The following is a 16,152-nucleotide window of genomic DNA, read 5'->3' as shown; positions in this document are numbered from 1 at the left end:
TATTCCTTTATCTGGTGCAGTTTTGAGACCTGGCATGCAGTTTACACTCATTAGCTCATGCCAGGCCCATTTAAGATGCCCCATGGCCAGTACGGCTCAGGCTCTGGTTAGACGGGGGCAGGACCGGCTAGAGCACAGCCAACATAAACAGTATAGAAATCTATCTCAGTTGTACTGAATGTACAAAAAGACACAAGTATCCTCACCCTGAAGTCAAGGACAGCAAACTGTTAAAGTTGCCCCGAACTATGCTGCCTCTGGTCTGACAGACTATTCTGATTCTACAAACGCATCCCCCACCACACAGGGTAAAATGACATGTGAACAGAGATGCCAAGGAAAACTAGTGTACCAGGAGGGGAGTGAGAAAGAAAAACCCAAGTGCAGAGCCCAGGGCTTTTACCACACACACCCCATGAGGCCCAGAAAGCATGCCAGACATCAGACTCCAAGGCTCAGAGTCTCACCTTTAGCTCCACTGCACGGTTGAAGTGAATTCTCAGCACTTCTTTAATTGATGTAATGATGTATTCCTGCACAGCTCGTCTGGCCAGCACTACAAATGAAATCCAACCACCAGATGCATTTTAGTGCTATTATGAAGCATGGAGGTGCCACTTCAGGAAGCCATGGCTGAGATGAAGCATGCTAGAAGCTTGTTTTGGAAAATAAAGCCCACACTAAGGACAGAGTAGAAAGATCTAAGTGCTGTGAAGTATTATAGAAAATGGAAAAACTGGGCTTAGCATCGACCCATTGCACTGAAAAAGTTGGTAAACCAGGGAGCAACTGAGGCCCAACCAAGGGGCAAGAGCTTCCCATTCCCACTTTCTTCTCAACAAATAACAGAATGTCTCCAGCTATGCATCCAAAGCAAAGGATGAGGCTTTAAAAGCTCTCAGAAGTAATATTTTTAAAGTCCTTGAGATGCTATTCAATGAACTGGTAATATCTTCCTGTGTTCAAAGCAGCTATTGGGAGTGCTAACCACTACAGATGGGAGGAAAAACCCTTCATCATGTCCAAGTAATAACATTTTATACCAGGGTATAAAATATTTCTCATTCAAAGTCTAGTTCTTTCTATTCATTTTTTTCATTTAAAATCTGAATTTAAGAATCTGTTCTGGGGCTAGAGAACGACCCAAGCTGAATTCCCAGCACCCACATCAGGCAGCTCACAACCTCCATATACAGAGGATCTAACACCCTCTCCTGACCTCCACAAACACCTGTACTCACACACACACAAACACATACACACACACACATATGTGCACATACACATACTTAAAAAATCTTTATAAATTAAAAAAATATAAACCTGTGCCAGCGAGTATGTATTCACCAGCAATTAGTATATCTCCCTTCTATTTCACAGTCCTTTTCCTTTCCCTTCCAGCCCATATGTAGAGTTATAATATATCTGATGTTTAGATTTTACTTATGTATATGTGTGTCTGTAAATTACACATATGTGCAGGTGATTATGGAGAACAAAAGAAGTCTGTCAGACGCTCTGGAGACAGTTACAGGCAGCTGTGCGGTACCCAATACAAGTGCTGGGACTTGAACTCTGGTCTTCTGCAAGAGCAGCATGCTCTTTTAACTACTGAACCATCTCTCTAGTCCCACTATTCAATTTTTCATCATCCTATTTTAATAATTCAAACTTAAAACAGAACCATTCTTCATTCTCCATTCATTATAAAAAAAAAACAAGTTTGATTGTTTCTCCAGCAAGTGAGTGACAAGTGGTGAAGAGGTGAGAGTGTCACTTCTTTAGTTCATAGAGTCATTACAAACTCATGGCCCAGTCTGGCAACTCTGGCTGCTCCTACCAACAGCCAGCGCAGCATGGCTTGCTAGGTTCTGACTGGACAGACTATGCCATGACCGATAAACAGAAAAACAAAATGAGGGAGAAGGTTTGAGGGAGGGAGGAGGGAAAGCAGGAGGAGCTAAACTTGAGGAAAGTAGGCATAACAGAACACCAAAATCAGAAGGCCTCAATGGAGGCAGGAGGTGCAGCTAAAGGAACCATTCAGGAAAGCTGAATGCCACTCAATGGCCCACTGACCACCACAACTGTCAACCTCTGTGCTTAGTCTGAGGAAGACAGGACACAGCAACCCTGTGATACAAGGACAAGAGTCTGGGAAATAGGAACCACCCAGAAACATGTATCATATAAATGTTTTCTATCTCCAGTTTCTCCAAAGCTAAGAAAAGAGAGGTATGGAGACTTCAAGCAGTGCCTGTCTCCCCTCAGTGGAGGTCAGAGTCCAAGCATCTCCCTAAAAAGCCATCGTGGATCAACACCCCTGAAGTAACTCCACTTTATTATTATGGAGTGCCACCTAATCAATCAATCAATCAATCAATCATCAATAAATCATCAATAAATCAATCCTTCTATGTTTGGATAGATTCTCTTCCTGGAAGACAGCCGCCAAGAACAAAGAAGCCGACACACGTGCGGCTGCAGAGGATCTGATGTCTGTCCAGAACAGCGCTGGCAACACGGCTCCACCAGTTAACAAAGCTGCTGAGGTGCAGACGCACAACTGCTTTGCAATGCAAAGAGCAGTCAGATAAAGGACACCAAATGCCATTAAAAGTATATCACACGTACCACTAAAACTTATACTGTGTGGTACCTGATGGTCAGAGACTCCTGAAATAGCTTCTAATTATCTACAGGGAAAAAAAATTATAAAATGGGCCACATCATTAACTATCACAAATACAGTGATCTCTAACTTGAAAGTTTCCAATCCCGTTTCCAGGCGGCTGTAGAACCAACCGTTTTGAAGCTGGTTTGAGACTGTCTTGTAAGGATGGAAAGTATTCCGCCTACAGTAAACAGATAAGTAAGTTAGTCGAGCCTCTATACTTACTGTCTACCCTGCTCTAATCTGCAGATTAAGTTCCCCAATTTTGTTTCGGCTTCATTTCCGACCTACTCCCCTCACTATCTGGTCTAATTTCCAGTCAACAGACTATCCACTGAAGGGCATCTTCCCCCTTCTACAGATGACAGCATTCTACTCTTACTTTCTTCCAAATCTGTATTTGACCATCTGAATTCCAGTTTGCCATTCTTATTACAGTTACCAAGAAAACACTGGGCTGAAGGGAACACCTGCTAATAGCTCACAAGACACCACGCCCATCCAAGTCAAGTCTGGTGAGGAAAAGCCACAGTCCCAAGACCTTATTCTCCCTGAGGTGAGTCTGTCTTTCCAGGTACATTCTCAGGTACACTGGTTCAACGCAGACAGAGCAGGCCACCACTGAAAGCAGTTTGAATGCTACCAAGCAGGGCTGCAGACTGGAGAGGGGGCAATCCTGTAGCCAAAGTCACAGGACATTTGTTTGTTCAATCTTTTCCCCCTCGGGATCCAAGTGACACAAGAAAAAATGCATAAAAGCAAAGGTAGGAACATGAAATTAGTCAGAAAATAGGAGCCATCCTGACTGAAACAAGAGTGGGTTTTGTTTGAACCGTGCATCCATGCTCATGCTGGGCAATGAGTCTAAGCTAAAGATACTAACAGGAGCTCCACAGGTCGCTCAAATCTTCTATCTGTTCTTCTGGTAATTACTAATGAATATGCAATCTTGTGTGGTCATTTCCCGGGTGCTCTGCACTCTATACATTTAAATAAATCTTTACAGTAACCTAATGGAGCTTAGTAACACTACGGTCCTCCTTTAACGCGTGTGGACGCAGATTAAGAGGCTAATTTGATGGCTGGCTTTGTGAGACCAACACCTACTCTCCTAACCACAGTGGTGTCTCAAAATTCTGCACACAAACACCTCAGAGAAGTCCTCTACCTCAGAGAGGTGACTGCAAGCAGGGCCTTACCAGTTGTGATCAAATAGACATCGGGAACTGTAATATCACACACATATGGCGGCTTGGCTGTGGCCAGTGCTGGTGTACCAACTGTGGCTTCAAGCGTGGAGGTGGTAACAGGACCGAGGGAGGGATTGGGAGGGGGGACACTGTTCCCCTGAGGGTTCTGAGCAGAGTCCACAGTATCACCAGGGGTAGTGCTGGTGTTGGGCATGCTTGGTTCCGGGGATGTACTTGGTTCTGGGGAGGTACTGGGTGGTAAATCTGTGAGTGTCAATGATGAGTCCATGACTGGCTTTGTGGGCAGAGGTGAAGGGCTTACTTCAGAAACAAGTGATGAGGAGGCTGACAGGTACGGGTCAGAGATCGATTCTGTGCTGGTTGGAATGACACTGGAAGGTGTGGTTAAGACTGGCATGTGATGGTCCGTCTCACGCACACTGACATCGGACGGTGTCAGAGTCAAGAATGGAGGTGACTCGGTTAACATGGGTGTCCAATGGAAAACGGTTGTCAGTGATGTGAGGTGAATCCCAGTTGTGGAGACACCAAGGGTGGGCTCAGAGCTGGAGGGCACCAGGGTGCTGACTGTGGATTCATGAGGAATGGGTGAAAACTCAAAGGCAGAGGTAGTTTCAGAGAAAGCTGAGGTAACATGAACATTGGATTCTCTCAGTGAAACTCTCGATGCTTCGGTGAACTTGAGAGATTCAGAGAGGGAGCTTGGAAGTGAGGGCATTTCAGAGTGACTAGGAAGGACAGTGACTGTGTTCAAAGGAAGGTCTGCACTCGACCGTGACTGAGATGGCTCTAGACTCGTGGGATTAAGAACAGAAAGCTGAGGTGATTGCAAATCCATAGAGTTGGACAGTGAAAATGTCTCAGCCACAGTGGAGAAAGGTTGAGAAAAGAAGGTTGATGGATCGCTTGACATCAAAGATGGGAAAGCAAGCACCTCTGACCGTGAAGGGGCTGGAGTGCTGAAGTCCAGGGGTGGGGTTGAATAAAAGCTGGATGTGAAATCCAATCCAGATTCGAGTTCCAGAGAGCTGGGAGGTGTTCCATCAGAGAAAACTTTAGACTGTGCTGAGGGGAGCAGACTGTAAGAGGTGAGAAGGCTTGGGTTTTCGGCTGGAAGGGATGGAGTGTTTTGATTTCCAGTCAAGGAGAAAGATGAGTCAAAATGGGTGCTGGGGATGACAGAGGAGAACAGATGGGTCACACCAGATGACATCACTAGATCGTTGGTGACTGAGAAGCCAAAAGTCGAATCAAGTGAGCTTAGTGTGGAGAGGCGGCTGTGGGAAGGGTACACCCGGGTGGTGGCAATGCCACTCACATCCACCTCAGGTGAGACATCCATGCTGGCTTTCCACAGCCCCACAGGTCTGGAAGAAAAGGAAACCACAGGTCTAGAAGGGAAAAGGGTATTAAATTCTTGAGGATCTTCGAGTTCAGAGGGGTCTGTGCCCACACTGCTCAATGGAAAAAGATGAGTTGCCTCCACTGAGGCAGTAGACATAGTCTCCAGCCTGTCTCCCGATCCCATTTCCTTCTCTGTGAGGCTCCTGGCCAGTTCTTGCTGAGATAATGAGACACAAGACACACATCTTGTGTGTGGTCTCAGGGAAGCCTCAGGGCTCAGGACAAGAGGATGGTCAGTAAAACTGGGGACCATGGAGCTGTACCGTGATTCTAAGGCTTCCGTGGCCTCACTAGAGAGGAATGAGTTATCTGAAAAGCCAGGTAATTGGGTAGCAAAAGACACAGATGAAAGTGGGGTTGAAAATAAATCGGAAGGCGGACTGCTAAAAGCAGGGTCTGTGGGTGACGTGGTTTCGCCGGGGTGTGCTCTGAGAGCGATGGCTTTCTCTGGATGTTCACTCCAAGCAGTGGTCTCATTGGGGTATCTGTCCGTGCTTGTGGCCAGCACACCCACTAGAGGCTGTGAGACCTCCCACAGAGGAACAGATGGCTGTTGAGTCATGCCATCGCCTGACGGCTGAGACACTGAAATCCAGGAGCTGAAAAGGAGGTTCTCTGCACCCTCTGTTACAGAAGCCACCGTCTCTGGCAAAGCCTTTCTTGATAACTGGCTGTGACTTTCTGTAGGATGAAGCACCGAGTTCCCACTAGGAGTTGGAACGATGCCCTCAGACGTGAGAAAAGCTGACCAAGAAGTGCCAAAATAAGTGGACGACTCCAAGTGGACAGTTGCCTGTGGCACTGTGTTCTGACATCCGGACAGCACTTCATCCTGCAAAGAAATGGTGGGGAGTGATGGGGTCGAGCCAGGCTCCGGCGTTTCCTGGGGTGGGTCCAGTGGGCTCGGTGTGATATACCGCACGGGGGAGACCACCCGTGAAGAGGTCCAGTGAGCGTCTGGCAGAAAGTTATCCATCTCCTCATCAAGAGCCACCTCATTACTCGTCACGGATACGTAATTTGCCTCAAAGATGCTGTGCTCCGCTGTACTTCGAGTCTGTTGTCTCTGGCTTAAAAAGGCCGTATCAAAAGCGGGAGGAGGCGGAGAGGAGAGGACAAGGACAGAGATGCTTGGTTGGGACCTGGGAACAGTCTCTGATAAGGTCACTTGTGCAGCACTGTGCATGATGCTTGTCTCTGGCTGGAACTCCGAGGGGCGTAAAGAATGGCTGTGCTGTTCCAGGGGGAGTTCGTCTGGTAAGGAAAGCAAAGTTGAATTAGCGGCCATGCAAAAAGTCCGAGCGCTAACGTTTCACCTCAGATGTAAAAATTCACTCATTTATAAAAAAAAAAAAAATACCCATTCACTAAGGCTGGAGAGAGAGTTCGTGGCCATCTGGCTGCTCCTGCACAGGGCCTGAGTTCAGTTCCTAGCACCCATGGGGCAACTCAAAACCTTCTGTAACTCCAATCCAGGTGGCCTAGCACCCTCTTTTGGCCTCTGCAGATACCAAACACGTAAAATTATGCAAAATATTCATGCACATAAAATAAAAATACATTTTAAAAAAATCACTCACTACAGTCACAATTTGCAGAAATTCTAGTTGGAAACTAGACGATGCCAAATGACGGCATACATTCACAACAATGTTTTTGCGTCATCTTGTGCGTTCTTACAAAGCACACTTCTTATCCAGCTACAACCGTACAGAGAAGCTACAACTGAAGGTGAGCTGAAGGAAGAACGGCCCAGGGTCTGTGCCTGACCGCCATGGTGGAAATGGCAGTTTGGAGTCCAAGCGATATTCTGTGAATCTATTTTGAGAACACACAGTAACTTGTAAATAATACTTAGGCTCGTGGGTGGTGTACTTCTAGCCTCTGAAAGTCACGAACTCACACCAGTTATAAACTGTGTAAATTGCCACTCCCTGCCCCGTGGCATGACTTTAAAAAAACAAAAAAATAAATACGCAGGACTGTGGTTCAGTAGCGGACCACGGATAAAGGCAGGAGGCGTTAGTTTGATCTCCAACACTGAAGAGGATTTGGATCCCCTGGAACTGGAGTTGCAGGTGGCTACAGACTGCCAGATGTGAGACCTGGGAACTGAACCCAGGTCCTCTGCAAGAGCAGCAAGTGCTCCTAACTGCCTATCGATTTCTCCATCCCCTAATTAAAAAACAAAACAAAACAAAAACAAACAAACAAACAAGAAACGTGACAAAACTGTTCCATGGTGGCACCACCGAGCATTTGCTATCTTCTGTACAGCCTAGCTGTGGAGTTCCCTGTGTAAATGCTTTTTATCTTGTCACATGCCGAGCACAGGCCAAAGAGTGGCTATTCTTCTCTGTGGTAAAATAAATAATGAACAAGTAAGGAGGACAACGAGAGGAAAACACAGCACACATTTAAAACGTTATGGACTCATAATATTGCCCAAGTGTGCTGATACACATTTCAAAGTCTGCCTACGGATAAATAACTTTATCTGCCTTAAAACTCTGCTGGAGACCTGGCTTAGAGGTTGGGAGCACTGGCTGCTCTTCCAGAGGCCCTGGGATTGGATCTCAGCACCCCCATGGTGGCCCACAACCATCTGTACCTCCAGTTCCAGGGGATCCGACTCCTCTTCGGACCTCCAAAGGTTCCTGCACACATGTGGCACAAAACCATACACTCGAGCACACCCACATAATAATTTTTTTAAACAATAAAAACACTCTGCTATGACTTGTTTTAAAATGTTGAGAGCCAAACAGAAGACAAGAGCCCTTCTAAAATGAGTCAGAAGCACGTCTTTGTGTGGACCAGAGGACGCAAGAGATAAAACACAATGAACATTTGTTCAGTGGCTGGTTGAGGACCCCAAAGATATGACGCAAATTACAATTAAATAAAAGGGCAGGGGCGAGGAAAGGCAAAGTGACCAAAAAGACTAAAAATAAACCCTAAAAGTCCCCAACTGAAAAGGCACAGGCACAAAAAACCTTCACACTGAGGCCTGAAAGGTACCAACCTGGGCGGTTTTGTTCTCTCTGCCAAGGCCTGGGAGAGTCACCAGCTCCTCAGAGGCACAGCCGCAGGGCCAGAGGGAATTGCCTGTGCAGTTAATTCAGGAAGAGCTTAGAAAGCCCAGGTGAGGCTCTCTCCACATAAAAGGCACCAGGGACTCTCATTTCAAGCCCTGGAGATCAGTTTCCTGCTACAAAGCTTTAGATCACCCAAGAGTAAAAGGGTTTTTTCTCTTTGAGGACAGAGAAGGGAAGGGGCAGGGGAGTTGCTGCTTCTCGGGCAGTGACGTGGGCGTGCAAATGACGCAGGGGCCTTGAGGACAAAGCAAATGCTGCAGTGTCCGCTTCTGTCCCAACTCTCTGTCTGATCGTCTATCCTCCTGGGCCAGTATGGAGGCACTGTGTCCCCACATCACCTTCACTGGGCGCTCACCTGGACTTGGCCGTGCTACATATTCCAGACCAGATACTACCTACAGCCCACATACCGTCCGCACCAGTGATTAAAATTCAGCTGCAGAGTCACCCAACTGTCCGTCTGGGACTCACGCAGGCAAAACAAATGTGGCCTCCTGGATATGTTTTTAAGTCATTCTATTCTATCTTAAACCCTTTCCTAACTACAGCAGAACACTGTTGAATCACAAACTCTTCCAGCCAACCGGATAAGACCCAAGTCAATCCCCTCCTGTCACGATGAGGCTTACAGGGTTTAAACTGGCTTGCTGAAAATACCCCCACCTCCTGAGGGTGGGATGAGGGTGGGGGTGATGTGGGACTGGCCAGGGTCTAGGCTAGAAAAGCAGTTTTGTAGTCTCTCCACAAAAAATGTTTTTCCTACAAAACGTTTTCCCAAACCAGTCCATTTTAACCAAAATGGCCGATAAGCATGTCAAATTGTGTTGCTATGTTGTAATTGAGCTGAAAGTACATGATATGTTTGGCTACCAGAATCTACCAAAGGCACCTGCCTGCTTTAGACTAAGTCCCACTGCCAACCTTCATGCCACAGGCCTGAGTGCTGGCAAGAAAGGTCATCCTCTCTGAGTTGGCCTGGAGGACAGCAGTGTCACCCATCTCTAAAAGTTTTAATCCAAATGGAACTTCTATGTTTTTGTTTGTTTGTTTGTTTTTGCTAAATTGTATAGTTCTCGAAACACGATGACCCATCTCAACTCACTGTGGACATTCAACCTACAAAACAAAACGAGCCCCAGGAAACCAAGGCAGGCAGGCGAAACCGATGACCAACCTGGCAAATCATCACCGACTTTTCCCCTTCTAGTTCTCAGAAAGTCCTGCGGGGGATTTTCAGTGCCTTCTCACACCTGCACCCTTTTCCCAACTTAGAAAGCAGTGCCCAAAAGAGACCAATATCGCCAGCCAGGATACTCGGTCCTCCACGCCCTCTGGACAGCAGTAGATAAGAAGCACTATTTTATACATGTGTGTGCACGCGCATGTGTATGTCAGTTGCATGGATCATACAAAGAACACCTGGCTATCCATGATCCGGTTTGATCTTAACTTTTGACATCCCACTCCCCAATTCCTCACCCATTAGCCATGGGAGAAATTATTTGGAGTCCTGCATTTCTCATGTCCTTGAAAACAGTAGTCTACCCCAGAACTCACGCTCTCAGACCTTGTCAAGTTGGAATTACATGGCACATATTTCCTCACGGCTCACTTTATAATTCCACGTTGGTTTTCAGGATTTCTTTCCTTGCACACAGCAACGGCTTTTCAGTTGATCTTAGCCAATAAAGCAAGAAGTGATAGCAGTTACAATTCTTAATGATTATCATTAAGTGTGAATTCTGACACACACACACACACACACACACACGTACATACACACACACACACACACACACACACAAAGTATTTGATCCTTCTACTGTGGATGAAGCGTCAGACCACTGGCAATTAATATTATAAACATTTCTGGTGTGACTTTTTCTACCCATTGTGCGTGCGTGTGTGTGTGTGTATGTGTCTGCGCACGAGCATGCCCGCACGTATGTAAAAATAGAATACTAAGTCTGGAGACATGTCCATCTGGAAATTTGCAAAGCAAACAACATTATCTCAAAGTTGATGAGCCAATTTACACTCCCACTAGCATTAGATGAAAACCTGGCTGTCGATAAACCTCACTGATACTGGACATCCCTTGGTATACACATTTGTACCAACCTGGCTCTGTGAAATCTTAATTTTAATATGCACGGCTTCCTGCCCACTAACTCAGGCAGACTCCCCTTCCCATCCACCAGCAGGTCGTGTCGCCCCTTCCTGTGTCACGTGACCTCCACTACCTATTCAACTGTCCATCAGTGTCTTCCTGATGTAAAGAGGTTCTTACTACATTTCAGAGTCTAACATCCTAAGTCCTGAGTCGTGATTAATGCCTCTCTTTAGGATGTCTTTGGATCTCAGTTTTAATACAATCTAGTAGTATCCTTTGGTCTCAGTTTGATCCAAATTGTGTATGTGTGTGTGTGCGTGTGTCTGTCTGTCTGTCTGTCTGTCTGTCTTTAAATATCCCCATCTGAACCACTGAGATAGCTCCACAGGGAAAGGCATTTGCTGCTTAGCCTTAGACCCCCATGATGAAAGAACTGACTTGAAAACTGTCCTCTGTCCCTGCACACGCACTGTCTGTCCCCTGTCCCTCTACACACATGCTGTGTGTCCTCTCTCCTCTGCATGCACACCACAGCATGCACACTGTGGCATGCACATGCCTATAAACAAATAAATTTAAAAAATAAACTTTAGGGGTTGGGGATTTAGCTCAGTGGTAGGCTTGCTTGCCTAAGCGCAAGGCCCTGGGTTCGGGTCCCCAGCTCCAAAAAAAAAAAAAAAAAAAAAAAAAAAGAAAAAAAATAATAAACTTTAAAAGATAGAAAGGTTTCAGAAGTTGTCACCTCTACCGAAAGGTGTAATGATGCTTCTAGGCAACCTTCCGAAGTTTTTAAAGTGTTTGCCTTTCACATTTAGTACTAAATGAGCCTCGGAGTATACCAATGTGTCTGTGCACACACACGTATGTGCAAATGAGGTACGAACATGGGTAAGACCGCCCCAGGCCAGTGTTCTGTAAGAAGAGTCCACAGGCTTTCTTCTACTGGCTTACAGTGTAAGAAAGTGTCCAAACCTTCGGGCAATCAGTGTAGCCTTCTGAGTTACAGTGTTGCAAAGACATGGCAAGCCCTAGAATGGGATCTGGCATAAACTCCTGCTCCTTTCTTAAAGGAAAAAAGTTTGCAGACACAGAGGGGGTGGGGTGTGTAGGAGGCCCCTGGAGTGGAAGAGGGACAGGACTGGAAAAACAGTCCACTGAGGGGCGGAGCCGCAGAGGAGACCAGTGTCTAAAGAGGAGAAAGCAAACTTCAAAACGAAACCCCACCTCAAGGTCAGGTGGTAGCTCAGTGTGAGGACTGGAGGGAACCGAACCACTAGAACCCACGTAAAAAGCCAGGTACACTCCTGCACATTTATAATCACACGGCCGGGAAGTAGAAAGATGCAGGTTGACCCCTGGGCTCACTGGCCAGCCAGACGAGACTACTTGGAGAGCCTCAAGCCAATAGAAACCTTGTCTCAAAAAAACAACAAAACAAAACAACAATCAAAAAAGCGGACAGTGCCTGAGACACCGACACACCTGAGGCACAAGGGTGAGAGTGCCTGAAACATCAGTGCACTTGAGGCACAAGGATGAGAGTGCCAAGTAAAATCAGAAAGCAACGGGAAGCCCCTGAAGAGCACTATGGGAATCACGGGTGCTGAAGTCCACTTCCCTTGCTGCTGGATGAAGAGCCCAGAGCCCAGGAGGACAGAGATTCCCTTAGGCAGTCACAGTGGTTGAGCCTGAGCTGACTTAAATGCATGTAAAACTTACCAAGATTACCAAGGTGGTCTTGTGGTCAACAGCTATGACTAGCCATGAGAACCACAACTACTCAGACCCCGTGAAAGCCTATTCGATCAGGCATTGCTATTCACAAGGATCCCAGAGGATTAGAATGCCCGATAAAGTCTGAGGACCTGAGCTTATTCTAAGGAACCCCCTGTAGTGACATCTACTGTGCAAATGGACACAGGGGCCCTGGGATAAATCTGCCAAAGTGAAGAAAGGCCAGAGAGGGAGGGGTACCAAAAAGTGAGGTGACCAAGCAGAATCAACAGAGAGAGGGGTCGCCTACGTAAAGGACCCCAGGGGTGAAGATAGAAAGGCTGGACACCTCAAGATGCCAACGCCGGCTTCCAAGAATTAAAGAAGGGAAGGATTTTCAGGTAGACAGCTTTTCTGAGAGTTTAGCCATGTCGGAACAGAGAGAGACAAGATACATCTGGAGGGGCCCCAAGAGGTCGTTTGGTTCTTAGAGCCATAAAAGCTAATCATAAGAAAACATCAGCCAAAATCAGAGATGTTCCATAAAAGACCAAGTCCTCAAAAATGTCAAGGCCATAAAAGGCAAAGAACAAGTCCAGGGAGATGGCGAGGTAGGCTGAGCCCCAGAACCCCCAGTGGGAGCTGTACATGGTGTCGTGATCCCAACGGTCCAAGAGGGATGGGAGGAAGAGAGAGCAGCAGCAGCAGAAGCTCACACACAGGACAACCACCCTGAAGTGTGCAACACGGCAGAAACAAGAGCACCCAGAGTCAACAGGGCGGGAGGAGAGAACCGGCTCCCAGACACTGTCCTCTGACCTCCACACGCATGCCACGGTGTGCACATGCCCACACTGCACGCAAAACTCATGAACTCTTTTATTGATTCTTTGTGAATTTCACATCATGTACCCCAATCCCACTCATCTACCCCGTCCCCTCATATCTGCCCTCCACCCTTGCAACCTTCCCCTAAAAGAAAACAAAAACAAAAACCATCCGGCCAAGGAAGCTGCAGTGTGTCCCACAGTACGCCCTTTCTCCCAAACAGCTTTACTTGCAAATGTTCACTACAAAGAGTCACTGGGCTGGTCCAAAGCCTCTGGCTTCTGCGACACCATCAATACTGGATTCTCTAGGGACTCCCCGCAGATATCCTGTTGTTGCCCTGTGTCATGGAGATCCTGCAGCTTTGGATCTGCAGGACCAGCCCCTTCGTGTGCTCCAGCAGTTCACAGATGAAGTAGATGTTGGGGTGGACCCACTCAGAGTCCTAAATCTGGGTCTGTAAGGAAGCTGAGTTAGTCAGCCCACCAGCTCTCCTGTGCCCACCACCACCACCACCACCACCATCACCACTACCACCACCACCACCACCACCACCATCACCACTACCACCACCACCACCACCACCACCACCACCAGGACCCTATTGTGCTGCCTAAGTAAAACACCAGTCTCCAGAGTGCTTTAGCCATTAAAGGATGGGGCCAGCTCACCTGCCTGGTACAAGGGTCCCTCGCCCACGCCAACACATTGCAGGAACCCCATCACCAAGGCCAGCTCTGTGCTGCCCAGGAAAGGTGTGTGTCATCCCCACCCCTGCCTCACCCCACAAGTGCTGCAGCTGACAAGGAGCAGGACTAGCTCTCCCCCTCTCTCACCCTTAGGTGGTGAAGTTAGGGCAAGGCCAAGTCTCCTATGCTACCCAGGCAAGGGGAGGAGCCAGCTCTCCCCAGTTTGGTATCCAGAGAGGGGCAGGACCAGCTCAGCACAGTGCTCAGACTTCAGCATGACCTTAGGTGACAGCCCGGACCAGGGACTTTCACATGGTCTTTGGTGGTGACACGGGCCTGGGATATCACAAACACAGACTCTGGCTGCTGCAGGACCACAGACTCCGACATGGCCCTAGCGGCAGGTTGGACCCCCAGACATCACCATGGCCTCAGGTGGTTGCACCGCTCCTTATATCTGCACGGTCCTCGATGCCTGTGTCTCTAGTTCTTTGTTTTCCCTCCCATTCCCCCACCAGGTACTGCATCTTCCCCATCCCCCATCATGTTCACTCGTCCTAGTGGCACCCTCTGTGGCAGGTGCCTGGGTGTCTTTCTTCCAGCTGCCCTGGGCCTACTTTTCTCTTCTTTTCTTTATAAAGACAAGGAAGGGGGCTGGAGAGACGGCTCAGCGGTTAAGAGCACTGACTGCTCTTCCAGAGGTCCTGAGTTCAAATCCCAGCAACCACATGGTGGCTCACAACCATCTGTAATGGGATCTGATGTTCTCTTCTGGTGTGTCTGAAAATAGCTACAGTGTACTCATATATAATAAATAAATAAATCTAGAAAGAAAATGGGGAGAATGAGGAATGGACCCAGGTGAGCTGGGAACACAAATGGAAACCAGAGGGGACAGAGATAGCGACAGAGCCCAGAAATACACAGTGGCTGACTAGTGAGGAACTCTGAAGGAACTCTGGCAGAGTCCCCCTCTGCATTGTCTTCCTCGTGCATTTGGGCTGTCGTCCATCGTGAAGAGAATGTGGTAATAAGGGACACAGTGCAGGGCAAGAGAGGAAGGAGCAAGGGCCAGAGGGCAGAGGAGCACACTGGCCAAAGACACCAATCAGCAGGCGCTCTGCCCCCACCCAGAAAAGTTAAGTTTTCAAGTTAGGAGCACTCCTGCTCCTAAACCCATGTTCCTGGCCACGACTGGCTGTGGGAACTCTATGATGTGTGTTCCACAGAAGAGACTCTGCCTCTGTAACATACTGTGCATCCTCAGGACTTTACGTTCACAACTACTTAAGCACTCCCTTTTGAAACCCACCCGTCATCTTTGACTAAGTCATATTCTTCATTAAAATGCCCTGACCACCCTGGCTCACCTCTGAGCCCTGACTCAAACAGAAAGCACTGCACTGAAAAGAAACTGCTGGACACCCCGGTCTTCTGCCTAGAGGCTCATCTGGGTCCACCTCCAGCTCTTCAAGCCCCGCCCCATAACAAGTCCAATGTCCTTTCCTGGATCCCAGTTCACTTGTCTACCTATACGATGCAGGGTTCCTGGAAGTCACCACCCGAAAGGTGAGTGTTGAAGCTTTGCTCTGCACAGAGGACTAAAACGTGGCCCTTCCTATATATCTCAGCCAAGAGCTGTGAGTGTTTGCAAAGGAAGACTGTCTACATAAGCAGGGAGTGACTCCACAAAAAGACTGCAGACAGTATTCACTAGAAGACTCAAGTTCAGAAGGCAAGGCTAAGTCTGTAGAGGCCGGGCAGCTGCGGTCTTGAGCAGGGAGTCTCCTTGGTAAGGCCTTAGCTAGATCTGTCTGCAGGGCTGCCTCAGCCCTCTCTGCAAGCTCAGCTCCACTGCTCCACTCCTCCCTTGAGCCCAGCATCCCCTGATGAGAGAAGGTCCAACTGGCCAAGCCTAGGTCACATGCCATGTTACCTATCAGTCCCCTGGCCCTCTGGACTGTCATATAATAAGCACTCTCCAGATTTAAAAAGGAGTGTTCCTTGCAAAAGCAGAGCCCTTCAGCTCGGAGGTATACAACATAAGCAGGCAGGGAGTCGAAGAGTCAAAGTCTAAAGCACACCCCAGAGAACAAAGCGCAGTCCTCTCCAGCTCTCCGGTTCTCTGGGACTAATTCCTTGTGGTTACTCGTACTTCCCACCTCCTCCTCTGGCGATGAAGGCCCAGATAAACAACCAGTGACATCCCTGGAGCATCAAGGGAACTCTAACCACAGGCCGACGACGATACAATAAATAGCATGGTCAAGCTTCCTAGCGATTCATATTATTACGGCCAAAGCATCAGCACGGGACTTGTGGGTGGATTTGAGGACTCTTTCTTTCCAAGATCCTATTCAATGAGATAAGGATGTTAAAATGCTGGCTTAATTCAAGATGGCACAGACGACTTTGGAGTTTA

General features: G+C 47.8%; 1 protein-coding gene across 2 annotated transcripts in view; it reads right to left on the bottom strand.

Moving 5' to 3' along the window:
- Positions 1-16,152, bottom strand: part of Kiaa1549 (KIAA1549 ortholog) — a 121,544-nt gene that overhangs the window by 59,364 nt on the left and 46,028 nt on the right. For both annotated transcript variants that reach the window (XM_032906739.1, XM_032906740.1), the window contains exons 2-3: positions 3,874-6,543; positions 468-556 (exon numbers count right to left, since the gene is read on the bottom strand). In XM_032906739.1, coding sequence (XP_032762630.1) covers positions 468-556; positions 3,874-6,475 — 2,691 coding nt within the window. In that variant the 5' untranslated portion in view covers positions 6,476-6,543. The remainder of the gene's footprint in view (positions 1-467; positions 557-3,873; positions 6,544-16,152) is intronic.

The sequence above is a fragment of the Rattus rattus genome, chromosome 6, assembly GCF_011064425.1.
Source record: "Rattus rattus isolate New Zealand chromosome 6, Rrattus_CSIRO_v1, whole genome shotgun sequence".
Lineage (NCBI taxonomy): Eukaryota > Metazoa > Chordata > Mammalia > Rodentia > Muridae > Rattus > Rattus rattus.
This window is presented reverse-complemented; position numbering and strand designations above follow the sequence as displayed.